The 13255-nt window shown below is 39.1% G+C and overlaps 2 protein-coding genes across 2 annotated transcripts; both read left to right on the forward strand.

Moving 5' to 3' along the window:
* Window positions 1-3211: 3211 nt before the first annotated feature.
* LOC136687405 (butyrophilin subfamily 2 member A2-like) lies at window positions 3212-4973 on the forward strand. The gene is made up of 4 exons (XM_066661790.1): window positions 3212-3386; window positions 3502-3563; window positions 3670-3987; window positions 4856-4973. Exons 2-4 carry the CDS (start codon window positions 3545-3547, stop codon window positions 4942-4944), a joined length of 426 nt encoding a protein of 141 aa, XP_066517887.1. The 5' UTR covers window positions 3212-3386; window positions 3502-3544; the 3' UTR covers window positions 4945-4973.
* A 425-nt stretch (window positions 4974-5398) lies between these two features.
* Window positions 5399-11560, forward strand: LOC136676522 (uncharacterized). Its single transcript, XM_066653613.1, has 7 exons — window positions 5399-5417; window positions 5583-5594; window positions 6782-6795; window positions 7203-7263; window positions 7623-8108; window positions 8862-8930; window positions 9034-11560. Exons 1-7 carry the CDS (start codon window positions 5399-5401, stop codon window positions 10248-10250), a joined length of 1878 nt encoding a protein of 625 aa, XP_066509710.1. The 3' UTR covers window positions 10251-11560.
* Window positions 11561-13255: the final 1695 nt, after the last annotated feature.

Consider the following 13255-nt stretch of genomic DNA (forward strand, 5'->3'; position numbering starts at 1 on the left):
GATTTATTCTCATGAAGCTAGGACTGAATTGTTAATTATATTTATACTAAAATCACCATTGTAGCAAATGCAATTTAAGAGCTACAGTTTTCATTCAGACTAGAAATTTAACTTGGCACATTGACAAGTTTGGTTTGATTAAAATAAATCCTGCTATAGGCTAATTGCTCTGTAGCTGGGATTTATTTTAATAAAATCTTTGCAAAATCAACATTGATCAGAAAATTTGCAGTTAGATACTTTTAAATATTTTAAGATACCTTTCCTGCCTGTAGCTGAAATGGAAGTAAATATTTACTCAGGTTTTCAAATAACATTTTGATTGTTAAAAAAAAAGAAAAGAAAAAAAAAAGCAAAATACTCACTTTTCTTCTTTAAGTCATTGTACTTCAGCATTTAGATAAACTTAACCATTGTATTCTTCCACTTCTCTCCAGATGAAATCATCAAGTTGAATTAAAAAAAGATCAGAAATCAAACAGAGTGACAATCAGAGCAAGAAACAAACAAGCTGCAGACAAGAACAATGTCCTGAAGAGGTCAGCTGCCACAGTCAAGGAGAGGCCTCAGAGGTGTGCTGCAGCACCAGCAACAAACAATTATAAATGGTTGTGTCATGTTTGTGTTGCTGGTGCAAGCAGGTCCAGGGTCAGAGGGTTGGGCAGGAGAGGGTCTCTAAGGGGGAGTGGCCGAAATCCTCTCAACAGAACTGCTGTCAACACTCTGGATTATTGTACTGGATTATTGAGAATGTCAGACTTCATTATTTTTGTGAAGACATCAAAGGCAACACAGGATGGACAAAACTGCTCCAACAGAATTCAGAAACATAAAATTCAGGAGCAAAAATCAGGGCATGCAACAGCAAATTTTAGTAGCAACACTGTAGTAGCAACAATCTGTTGCACCACCGTGTTGCCCACCCACACACACACACACACACACACACACACATACACACACACACATATATCTATTTAAATCTGAAAATCCCTATATAATAATGGTATGTGATAAGATATAGCTTTAATCATAAATTATATTTCACCTCATAATTCTGGCTTATCTTTGCTATGCCATTTTCTTCATTCTCACTTCATTTGACAGGTTTCTTATGCCATTTTCTTCATTCTCACTTCATTTGACAGGTTTCTTATGCCATTTTCTTAAGCCAGACATTGACTCTTTTACACTGATATATCTATTAAAGTCGACATTAACAATTTCAATCAACAAGCCTTGTTTTGCCAGACTGCCATTAGCCACGGTCACAGAAGGAAATCCCAAAATGTTCATAAAACATAACACTAGCATCAGTGTTTTCTTGTACATTTTATTTAAAAATAAATACTAGATGATTTACCACCAAAAAACAAAGAAGACCAAGAATATTTTGTTGATTTTAAGAATTACAATTAATTATTTATTCAATATAACAGATTAGATTAAAGCTTGTGAAGTTTAAGGAGGCTGTGTGCAGCTATATGGAGTTTTATAAACACACTAACGCCACAAAATGTCTCCCCAACACTTCCCTTTACAATATTTCAGGTAAAGACACACACTCATGTAAAATAGACAACTTCAGCAGCCCTCCTCCCTCTGTGACATATAATACTTTGTTATTATGTAAATGTTGCTGGGTTCCAAGCCATCCTGCTGAGCTTATGAACAGCAAGAAAACGTAACTAAAGCAGAGTCAAACACAGCCCCAGAAACACACAAACGGAACATGTTCCTGTTTTATTTCCTATTATTTATTTATATGGAATGGTTCAAACTCTTCTTTGGTTACAGCTGGGAACTAATTCTTCTGGCCCGCGAACTAGTTTATGTCAGTGGAAACGCACAGAACGGTTTCAAATTTAGTTCACAAACTCGAACAATTCCAGAGCCGGTCCAGACTTGGGGCCCTAAGCAAAATCCTACCTGAACTCTGTGAGCCCAAATATGATGATATATTGGTTCTGAGTCTACACTAGTATTCTCTTTCCTTCATTGGCTTAAGAATAAACACCCATATGCAGAAAATAATGAGGTGTAAACAAACAATTTAATAAAACAATATATAATTAAACAGCTGCAGCACTTACGGTGGAATAGAAAAAAAGAAACAAAATATTGCTGTTTATTCTCTAGCTTGCAGTTTTGTGTCACCTTAAATGATGCAGTAGGTTTGTCCAGGCCCCTGTAACTGATTCACTGTTACTTAAGGTGTAACAAAAACGTCAAATATTCCAGTGTTAGTGTGACTGTGTGAATATCATGGAAGCATTTAAGGTGGAACTGAAACTTCAGAACTCAACTTTGCACTTGGAACTAACTACATCATTTTTTTAAAGGTGAAATGGAATAATAAGGACATTTTAGAGTGCATTGGTGTGTTTGGGGAAGTTTAAACGAGTACTAGACTGCATAAAAACATCAGTATATGTTCACTTTTCACTTTTCTGCTTCAGTGTTTTGTTTATGATACTGTGGTGCTGTGGGCTTTTAAGGCTGTGGAGAGCAGCTGCGCAGTGCACACCACCTCTAAATACATTCCCACGGATATGTTTGTAGACTATTATTTATTAACAACCTTGAGAAGTACAGTCCCAGGTTTTCTGGGCTGCTGTTCCTGCAGTTCAGTTTTGTGGAGTATTTTTTAATATCCTGAAGGATATTTTCACTTCATCTTCTTATGATCCAGTAACTCTCCCTAACTTGAAGTCAGTGCTTACCTCTGTGCATCCACGCAAAACATTTTGGGCAAAACTGTAGATTCTTTCCACTCCATTCAACACTTTTTTGAGTAAATTGTGCTGTGCTGCTACTACAAACATTACAGCTCACTAATCACTGCACGATAATCCGATCAAGTAGTAACATGATTGACCACACTGGCCCCCACTGAAATCTGTGGATACAATGATCCAGTTTAAATATACTGGCAGTGCTTTAGAACTCCAGCTGCTCTCAAGTTGTGCAGACAGCACATTGCCATTAATATTAATAATCATCATTAATCATCATTAACAATCATCATATTGTAACTTTTAATTTCTATTGGTTTAATTACTTTTATTAATTCTCTGTAACATTGTTAGTGTGGAGCCTCCTACACCAATCTGGCAACCTAGAGTAGCTCTCACTCTAGGTGAAAGTCCAGTAACTGAAGTCCAAGTGCTTCACTCTGCGCATACACTTTGTGTAAGATTTGTGGATGAAGGTTTAAACTTTGGCCTGTTTTTGTGGATCAATGTCTTTGAGAAAAGGGCGGATCTGAGCTGCTTTAAAATGGAGCAGGTTTCTCCTGAAGCAGTGATATGACTGAAGAAGAGCGAAGAGAAGAGCAGCAGAGACTGAACTAGATGCTTCTATTTGTGGGGAAACTGATTACTGTGGTGAGCAACAACAGAAATGTCATAACATATATATTTAGGGGGGTTTCTGAAAAGAATTTGTTTGATGAGATCTCTCTCTCTCTCTCTCTCTCTCTCTCTCTCTCTCTCTCTGTAGGAGGTCATTAGTCTGAAGCTGTAGGAGGAAATAAAGAGAGAAAATGGCGACCGCAAGCAACAGTGAGACAAATGTTCAGATATTGATCAGTGTTTGATATTGATTTGTGATTGTTTCCTGTAACAGATTTAACTGTGAACATCCTGGTGTGTGTTTTTTTTTCCACAGAGTTTAAACTCATCGGACCGGATGGAAGAGATGAACAACCCGGCTCTGCTTTTACTCTCTCCTGTCACCTGTCTCCTGAAGTCAGTGCTGTTGACCTGGAGATCAGGTGGTTTAGGGAGACGGAGTGTGTTTGTCTCTATAAGAACAGACAGGTGACAGAGGGGCGGGGCTACGAGGGCAGAGTGAGTCTGTTCACTCAGGAGCTGCAGAGAGGAAACGTCTCCTTACAGATCAGACACTGCACACTGTCAGATAGAGGACATTACCTGTGTCAGGTCACTGATGGAGACACAACAGAGGAGTGTACAGTAGAAGTGTGTAAGTATCTCAGAACTCCCCTCTGTATAAACTCAGCCTCATCATCAGTGTCTCATCTCAGAATAAAACATGAAAAGACAGAAGTGAGAAACACAGATGTTGAGAAGTGAGTTGTGTTCAGAAACAGGAGGTAAATCACACAGAGGATAAATGATGTTAATGTGGAGTGAAGGACAGACGGAGCATTTCAGTAAAATAAACAGTAACTCTGTTTCTGATAGAAATCTCCACTCAGGGAGATATCTGTCATATATACGTTTATATAAAGTCCACAGTCTGTTAGAGGAGCATGGACGCTGATGTAGAGGTCAGATTTAACTGTGACCCAACATCTGTGCTGCATCTGTAAACACTTCCCTAAACCCCACACATTTAGTTCATCCAGGTGAAGACATTTCTACAGAACAGAGCAGAACCTCAGAAGCTGTTTATTCTCACACTTCCACATCTCTCAGTGACTCTGGGAGTGTTGTAGCTTTGTGTTTCTGTGAGCGGCTTTTCCTCCACAACAAGAATCTATCACTCATACGTTACTGTAGTTGATGGAGGAGCACAGGACTGTTAAGAGAGAAACACCTGATGAAGTAATGAATGTAGTGGAAACAGAAACATTTCTATAAGGCTGAGAGTCTGCTGTAGGTTTAGGGTTTAAGCGTTTAGCTGAACATCTTCATGGAGTTGTAGTGAAAGCATTGGGTGACGGTGCAGTAGCGAAGGATGAGAAACTCCAGCACAGATGAATAAAGGAGATTTCTGAAGAGGAAGATGAAGTGTTAAAGACTGTTTCTCAAGTAGTGTTTGTAAATGATGTGAGTGTTTTCTCATTGGTTTCATCTCACACTGTGCTCTGTTCTTTTCTTTTACACAGATTTTTGGGTGAGTAAATCACTCATCCCTCCTCACACTGATCACAATGTCTGCTGTGTTTATAAACGTATCACATCTATTACAGTTTAATCCAGAAATCAGACAGTGACCTCAGTTCTTTCAGGGAATATTCACCTGATAAAGTCTCCCATCACAGAATGAAGACTGTTCACATTCTTTCCCACAATGCACCTGCACCTCCTCAGCATCTAGCATTGCTCTGAATATCCAGTGTTAGCTTTAGCATTAGCTCATCTCAGATATAGCTTCCATCTTAAAAACATTGTCTTTAGACGTGAAAACTTCCCTCTTTAATTTAACGAAACCATTTCCCTGCTTTGATTAATGTAAACACACTCTCAATAATCCATTTTCCTTCACTTTAAATTCACCAACGTCCACATTTTCTCAGTTCTCAAACACGTCTGCACTGAACCTCCTGTAAATCCAGTTTATTATTTTAGTGAAAATGGTTCAGATCGATCTCTCTGTGTTCTTCTAAACTTTCCTTTGTTCTCCTGAACATTTTGGTCTGAGAGCACAGATGTTACTGATGACCCCAGGTCTGAACTGAAAGTCTAACGGACGGAGCTGCAGTAAATAAGAGAGACAGGACTTTCTCACACTTTACAAATAATACATTGTCTATAGTGTTTATATATTGTGTACAGTCCACATTTCTCTCTAACATTTCATCTTTTTATCTTTCTTTCTCTTTGATGTTTTAGAGAAGTTTGAAGGTAAGTGAATGTTGTGTATTTCTACTGAAAGTACTGGACGTAGTTTGTGTAGTTTATAAAGTCAGCGAAGAATTTTAATGCAAGTCAAGCTCTCACATAAAATCCAGTTTCATCAGTTGCTCATGTTTCAAACAACTGGAACTTAATGAATTTTAATTAATTACTCCTGTTCACATTAGAACTGTGTGTAAAATCATTTTCCCTTTCTGCTGTAATTCAGCTGTTTTTTCAATGCAACAAATAAAATATTATAAATCTACTGTTTTCATCAGAGATTTTTTTGTTTTCAAAATGGAATTTTCAGAATGGTCATGATCACTCTCAACTGATTTAGACATAATGATTAAGTCATAATTATATTAAAGAAATATTCACATTATATTATTCTCTTCCACAGGGGCACAGAGGTGAGTGTAACTGAGTGGAAGAGAAATGTCTGCTCTGATGCTGCTGTGTTGATTCTTTATGAAGAAGCTGTTTGTTGTAGAGACTGAATGTATTGAGCTTTGCTTTGTGTCAGAGCAGTGTTCAGCTCAACATCATCAGCAGAGAGGTTCCTCACACACTTATGCACTGTGTAGCTCACAGCAGCCTGGAGAGACTAAGAGGACATTTACACACACACACACACACACACACACAAGATAACTTATATAAACACTGATACTAAGAGAGATTCAGAATATTTTATACGGATCAAACTTAATAGAATACGAATGTTTAACCGCAGAGGCGTGTTTAGGAAACACTTTAATAATGAAATAGAAGCGAGTAATCAGCTGAAATATTGAGAGAATGTGTTCATTACAGAGTGAAGTGAAGAAATCAAACAGGATTCAGACGATCAGAAAGTCAGACTTACTGAGGAACCCATCAGGAGAAGTTCTCTAAAGCTCCAGAGCAGCACGTCTCAAACTACACACAAGATTTCACACTCTGAGCTCTTTAGTCTGGAGCTGAGGTTTTAGTGCTCTTTACTTTTATCTCTCAAACTAGAAACACTGCAGAAACAGAGCAGTATTATTATTATTTTAAACACTAAGAGAGTAACAGATGTTCAGTTACAGTTCCTTAGAGCTTCTACACGTCTTCATGTGATACAGAACTTACAGGTGAATCTGTTTGTGTTATTATGTACTTTCTGTATTTAAATCTTCTAATTTTGTCTCTGATCTGATTCTCTACAGTCTACATTTATCAGGTGAGCACATTATCTTCTAATATCTAATAATAATCAGAGTTAATATTATCTGTAGACATAAACAGTGTAGTGAAAGTGGTGCAGAGCGTGTTGTTGTTCAGAGTCTTTAGATGAATGTACTTTGTTTGTTGGAGGTTCATTTCTCCTCTGACTCTGTTGGATCACATCATATTTAAATATTGTCTGTGCCTCTTCTTTCCTGTTTCTTTAAATGGCGCTGTTTTTCAGACACAGTCTCAGTTTAAATCAGTGAAAGTCCTCAGAGTCTGAACTGTTAGTGATCTCAGCTCTCAGTGATTCAGACCCACACTTCAACAGTGATTTAAACAGAGACTCAGTTATTGTTCCTATCACATCAATATTAACTTCATACATGAACCTTCACACTGTTTTATTCACTTCTACAGAGACACAGAGAATGGACAGAAGAGGAGAGAAAGAAAATGGAGGAATCTGCTCTGAGGACGGGTGAGTAATGAAAAGATACAAAATAAAAGTCACAGATAGTTCTACCTTTAATTCTCTGTTTAGTAACAGAAGAGTCCAGTGTGTTTATATCATTTTTACACTCTTCTCAAATCACATTTTATTTTCTAAGTGTAAATTACAATGAAGTTAGAAACTGCAGATTTAGATGCACACTTTGTTTTTTTAATTGAACATATTGAATGAAACATAGAATATGAAATGTGCCATAATTTAGCACAACATGTTAAATGTAATAAGTAAACAGTCATTATTTCTATTTATAAATATGTATACATTTATGTGAAATCAAGACAATGACCAGTTTGATCCTGAGTGTTTTATTAATGTGTTTCTCGCAGAGTTAAAAGGACTGAATGTCATTGTTAAAGACAGAGAGAGACTTTTAATGGAGAGAAATGAAGAACTGAGAGAAAAAGACAAACACATTCAAGAGAAAGAAAAACGTCTGACAAATAACACAGAGACACTTCAGATGAAGGACAGAATGCTGCAGGAGAAAGACTCACTTCTTACAGAAACTAAAGAACAATTAGAACAAATGAGCAGAGAGCTGAAAGAGAAACAGAACATTATAACAGAAGGAGACACACGGCTAATGGAGAGAGAGACACAGCTTCAGGAGAAAGACACAGAGCTGGAGAATGTGAGGAAACTGCTGAGAGAGAAAGAGTCTCTACTGGAGGACACAGTGAAAGAGGTGGACAGCTGTAAAAAGAAAGAGAGACTTCTAGAGGAGAGAAACAAGCAGCTGCAGGAAAGAACACATCCTCCATCATCAATTCCAGTCAGGAGGAGACACAGCAATGAGTGGAGACCTCCAGAGTGTAAGTAACTGACCAGGTCACTTCAAACACTTTCAAACACATGAATGAATGAGTTTATCCCACACTGCCTATGAGTAATGGATCTGAATAGCGGTGTGTAGTTTAGGAAATAATGGATTTATGAATTTGATTTATGATTAAAAGTTTGTTATTGGTTCTTATATAATATATATTGTATAGTGATTATTTTATATTTTTATGTTCTGTTTTTGGGCGGCACGGTGGTGCAGTCACACAGCTCCAGGGACCTGGAGGTTGTGGGTTCGATTCCTGCTCCGGGTGACTGTCTGTGAGGAGTTGGTGTGTTCTCCCCGTGTCCGCGTGGGTTTCCTCCGGGTTCTCCGGTTTCCTCCGACAGTCCAAAAACACACGTTAGTAGGTGGATTGGCGACTCAAAGTGTCCGTAGGTGTGAGTGTGTGAGTGAATGTGTGTGTGTGTGTGTGTTGCCCTGTGAAGGACTGGTGCCCCTCCAGGGTGTATTCCCGCTTTGTGCCCAATGATTCCTGGTAAGATCTGGACCCACTGCGCCCCTGAACTGGAAAAGCAATTACAGATAATGAATGAACGAATGAATGTTCTGTTTTTATTGATTTGCCGTTTATATACATGAAACATTTATTTATGTTTAATGTCTTGCTCCAGCCACAATTCCGTAAATAAACAGTAGTTGTGTTTGTAAATAGATCACATTTTCTGACCATGTTTACAGCATTAACTGTCTGCAAGTACATGTGTTTATTGTGGTTTCTCAGTCAGTGAAGTGACTCCAGACCCAGCTCCACTCAGGAGGAGAAACAGTAAAGAAGAACTTCCTCCAAGAAGTAAATAATCACATATTCATTTAGTTTCTGAAATATTTCTCTAGACAAACCATTCTCTCACACTCAGTAATAAATGAACCCCTTCATTCTTGTTGATCTGCAGTGAGTGGAGCGTCTCCTCCAGAGTCTGGTGGTGTATCAGAGCTGAGGATGGTTCTGCTGGGGAGGACTGGAAGTGGGAAGAGTGCAGCAGGAAACAGGCTCCTGGGCCGAGAGGAGAGGAGCAGGGCTGGAGCGTCTACAGTGAGGCAGCAGAGTGAGAGCAGACAGGGCCAGGTGGCTGGGAGACAGGTGACTGTGGTGTACACTCCTGACTATTTCAGGCCTGGACTCTCTCTGGACGAGCAGAGACAGGACGTGGGACTCTGTGTCCATCTGTTGGCCCCAGGACCCCACGCCTTCCTCCTAGTCATACCAGTGAAGCAGACCTCAGGGGAGGAGAGAGACATGGTGCAGAAAATGGAGGAGATGTTTGGAGAGAGATGCTGGAGGAACACCATGATCCTCTTCACCGTCACTGATGAAGACCAAGAGAAGAGGATTGAAGAGTTTGTCCAGTCAGGAAACCAGGAGGTCCAGAGCCTTGTGGAGAAATGTGGGAACAGGTTTCACTGTCTCAACATTAAGGAGAGTGGAGAGGGGTCTCAGGTCGCAGAGCTGCTGGAGAAGATCGAGACGATGGTGGAAGGAAACAGAGAGAAGTTCTACAGCAGTGAGATCTACCTGGAGACAGAAGCTCAGATCAGAGCTATGGAGACAAAGATCATGAAAGAAATGGAAGAAAAGAAGGTAAAGGAAGAGAAAGAAATTAAAGAAAAACATGAAAAGGAGCTGCAGAACTCTCTGAGAAGGATAGAGGGAGCAGTACAAGAGCACGAAGGAGAGATAAAACAACTTAACGACCGAACAACTGACCTAGAGAGAAGAATGAAAGAAGAAATGGATGAAGAGAAAAGGAGAGGACTGGAACGAGAGCTGGAGAGAGAGTTAGAGCGAAGGACAGAAATGGAAGAAAAGGTGAAGAGACTGAAAGAGAAGAGAGAGAGGGACAGGTGTGAGTTGGAGGAGAGACACAGACGGGAGATGGAGGAGATCATGGAGACGTATGAAGGAGAAGCCAGAGCTGAAGCAGAGAGAAACTTAATGAAGATCCTGCTGCCTGAAATCCGGAGAAATATTTTGGCTTCAAAGTCAAATGCAGAGTGTCCGAACTGCAAGACTCAAAGGCACAAATCTGATTGGTGTTTTAGGACAGCAGTTGCATGTGCGTGCATAGCCACATCAGTTGTTGTTATAACGAGGCAACTGTGGAGGTGTTAAGAGGAGCAGTACCTGGGAAAATGAAACTGGGAACCATGTTCATGGTTATGAATTATTTAGAAACAGACAACAACAGAAAAGGGAGGTGGCTTGTCTCCAGTTGTAAAGCAGCAAGGTGGATCAACAAATGTTTGTTGCTGAAAACACTGCATGCACTAAAGCTAACCAAGAGATCTGGACCTGCTCAAAGAGCAGCAACTGGTGAGAACGTGTGTTCCTGGGGTGAGGAAACTTAAAGGCAACTTTGACAAATCTGGATATCTACAGTTTTTATAGCAACTCCCCCTGTCCACCTATGGAGCAGGAATACAGCAACATCCTTCTCATGTTTCATGCATTTTAACATGCAGAGGTCTCTCCAACGTCCAAATGCCTCCAGATGCTGGTTCTTTTCCATGCCTGAAAGGCAGCAAGCTCCTGAGCTATTTCAGACTGAGACTTTTTTCTTTGTACCTAGCCAGGACTGCGCACAAGTAAAAGTCTCTGAAAAAACGTCAATTAGATCAAACTCATTATCTTTAAAAGTTGTGTGTGTTTGTGTGTGCTATCTTCTATGACCCAGTCTTGCCCATTATGACAAATACTTAAGCAGTCAATTCCTGTTGAGATGGTAGTTGTGTTGCTGTGGCTTCTGAACAGGGTGGGCTACTTGTCTTTAGCTCAAGTTCTCATTTTATAGAAGAGGCAGTGCTTTGAAAAGTGTTTATGAAGATGGAGTGTACAGGAATTTCACATGATAGTAAAATCCACACAAAGTCTTCCACAGTGAAACTCAGAAATCCAAATTTGAATCAGATATTAAACCACCTCTAAATATGGCTCAGGTGAGATTGGAAAATAAATTGATGTAATGTAGCTTTTTGCTCTTCAGACTTCTTCCTCAAATCAAAATTGATTAGAAACCAAACCTGCCCTGCCGTTTGAACCAAGCAACTGTGAGAAAAGATTAAGAATTTCTCAGAAGAAATTTCAGAGGTTTCAAGATCCATTTCACTGATGAAATAATTGTAGTCATTTGTGCACAAAGGCATTTATTCAGTTTATTTTGATGATTATAGAGAGAGAGGCATCAGGAGGAGCGTGTGAACTCAGTGTAGAGGAGTAATGAAGTGACTTTTGCTAAAAAGCCTAAGCCTAAAAATGGGAAACACAAAGTGGTTTGGACTGAACATTAAAACACTACTCCAGCCAATCAGCAACAGGGGGGTGTTTTGTTTTTGCTCCAGGGGCTCCCTCAAGTGTAATTAATATACAGCATTTATAACACAACAGCACATATTAACACACCACATCAGTGTCACTGCAGCACATGTTTGTAATGTTTATGCTAAATGTATTCTGGGATATCTAAGTCCCTTTAGTCTACAGAAGTCACTTACAGGTGGAGCACAGAGATGCTCACAAGTAAATCTTTTGCAAGTCTGACTCAAGTCCCCATATCTGGAGGAAGAACACACCTGGGTATTTGGACTGATGAATGCTTAATTGGAACAAGACCAGCTCGGGCATCCCAGAATTTTGTATCATGTGGCACGATCTGATTTCCTCAGGTTGCTCTTGATCCTAGAACATACATTCTGCGTGTTTCAAGTTTGTTCTCACCTGGAACCAATGAGAAATTCTTCAGCATGAACCTTAATGTCTTTGGGTGTGTCAATATAAACACAAATGGATTGAGCATACAATAAAAAATTATTGTGCAGTGTGGCTGAACACGGTCAAAAGTGTTATTTAAATAAATGATAGGAAATTAACAGGTAAGTGCTCTGTTTGTGTGGATTTTTTTGGTTCTGTGTTTAGTGAGGTGTGTTTACAGGAGATGTGGCTGGAACTGAGCAACCCTGCACCCTTGCTGATGATGTATCTTTGGTTCCCATCTAAACTGGTAGACACATGGGCTGGTTCACTGTAGAGAACCAAGGTTCCAAGAATTAGGAATGGAATCAGTTTAAGAATGGATCGGTTCTTTTGGTGGAAGTGCTAACATAGTGATGCAATACCTAGCGATTGTTCTGCTTGCCATGTTTGTGGATGGACGGCTGCAATTGTGTGAATCGAATGAAATGAGAAGTCCTGAGAGAAACCTGTGAGAGGAAATAAAACACATCACAGAACAAAGGTGAGTGACTTCCAGAAATGCAGATTTAACACTTAAAGAATACATTTTTAAATTGTGAATTTACAAAATTACTAACATTTAAAATGTAATAAAATTAAGCAAATGCATTGATTGTCACATGAAGATTATATTTATTAAAATGTATTAATTAATTTACTGTATTTGTACAAACTGCATGACACAGATTGGGATATTTTTATTTTTTAACAGTAAAATATATTTGTGATTAGTGTCTAAATGATTAAATATGGTTTACACATTTGTCAAGTGTTTGTAAATCACGTTCGTTATCATTATACTGTAAACGTAATGTAACTATAATCATTTTTATTTATTCTGTTTTGGGATTACATTTAGTTGTAGTATGTCTGGTGTCTTTTCCCCCAATCTGGCAACCCAGAGTGTACCTGATTTGCAGGTAAACGTGAAAGAGTGCAGTGCTCCGCTCTGGGCGCTAAAATGGAGAAAAGTGTAAGTTTTGTGGGTGAAGCTTAAACTCGGGCTTGCTTTGTGGATCACTGCGTTTGACATTTGAGCTGCTTTAAAATAGAGCAGGTTTCTCCCGAATCAGTGATACGATCTGGAGAGCGAAGAGATAAGCAACAGAGGCGGAAGTAGCAACTACTGTTTGGGTGGGGTATTCGGACTATGGTGGTCAGCAAAAATGCCGTAAAATTTTGATTTAGAGTTTCTGATATTCATTTGTTAGTGAGTGCAGAGCCGAAAGCTTATATAGCTCTCTCTCCGTTTCTCGCTTTCTGGCAAGCCATTTTAACCTAAATAGACAACAAGATACAGTTGTGAATTCAGATTTTATTATAGTTATTTTTATTTACAAGTAAATATGAAATTCTTATGAACACAAGTAGCTCCATAATGAAATCGT

The sequence above is a fragment of the Hoplias malabaricus genome, chromosome 2, assembly GCF_029633855.1.
Source record: "Hoplias malabaricus isolate fHopMal1 chromosome 2, fHopMal1.hap1, whole genome shotgun sequence".
In the NCBI taxonomy this organism is placed as follows: domain Eukaryota; kingdom Metazoa; phylum Chordata; class Actinopteri; order Characiformes; family Erythrinidae; genus Hoplias; species Hoplias malabaricus.

Bases quoted from the DNA above. Each gene is read 5' to 3' on its own strand.
- LOC136687405 (XM_066661790.1), top strand. The intron at 3,988-4,855 runs GTAAGTATCTCA...TCTTTTACACAG, and splicing joins GGAGTGTACAGTAGAAGTGT to ATTTTTGGGTGAGTAAATCA.
- LOC136676522 (XM_066653613.1), top strand. The intron at 8,109-8,861 runs GTAAGTAACTGA...GTGGTTTCTCAG, and splicing joins TGAGTGGAGACCTCCAGAGT to TCAGTGAAGTGACTCCAGAC. The intron at 8,931-9,033 runs GTAAATAATCAC...GTTGATCTGCAG, and splicing joins AGAAGAACTTCCTCCAAGAA to TGAGTGGAGCGTCTCCTCCA.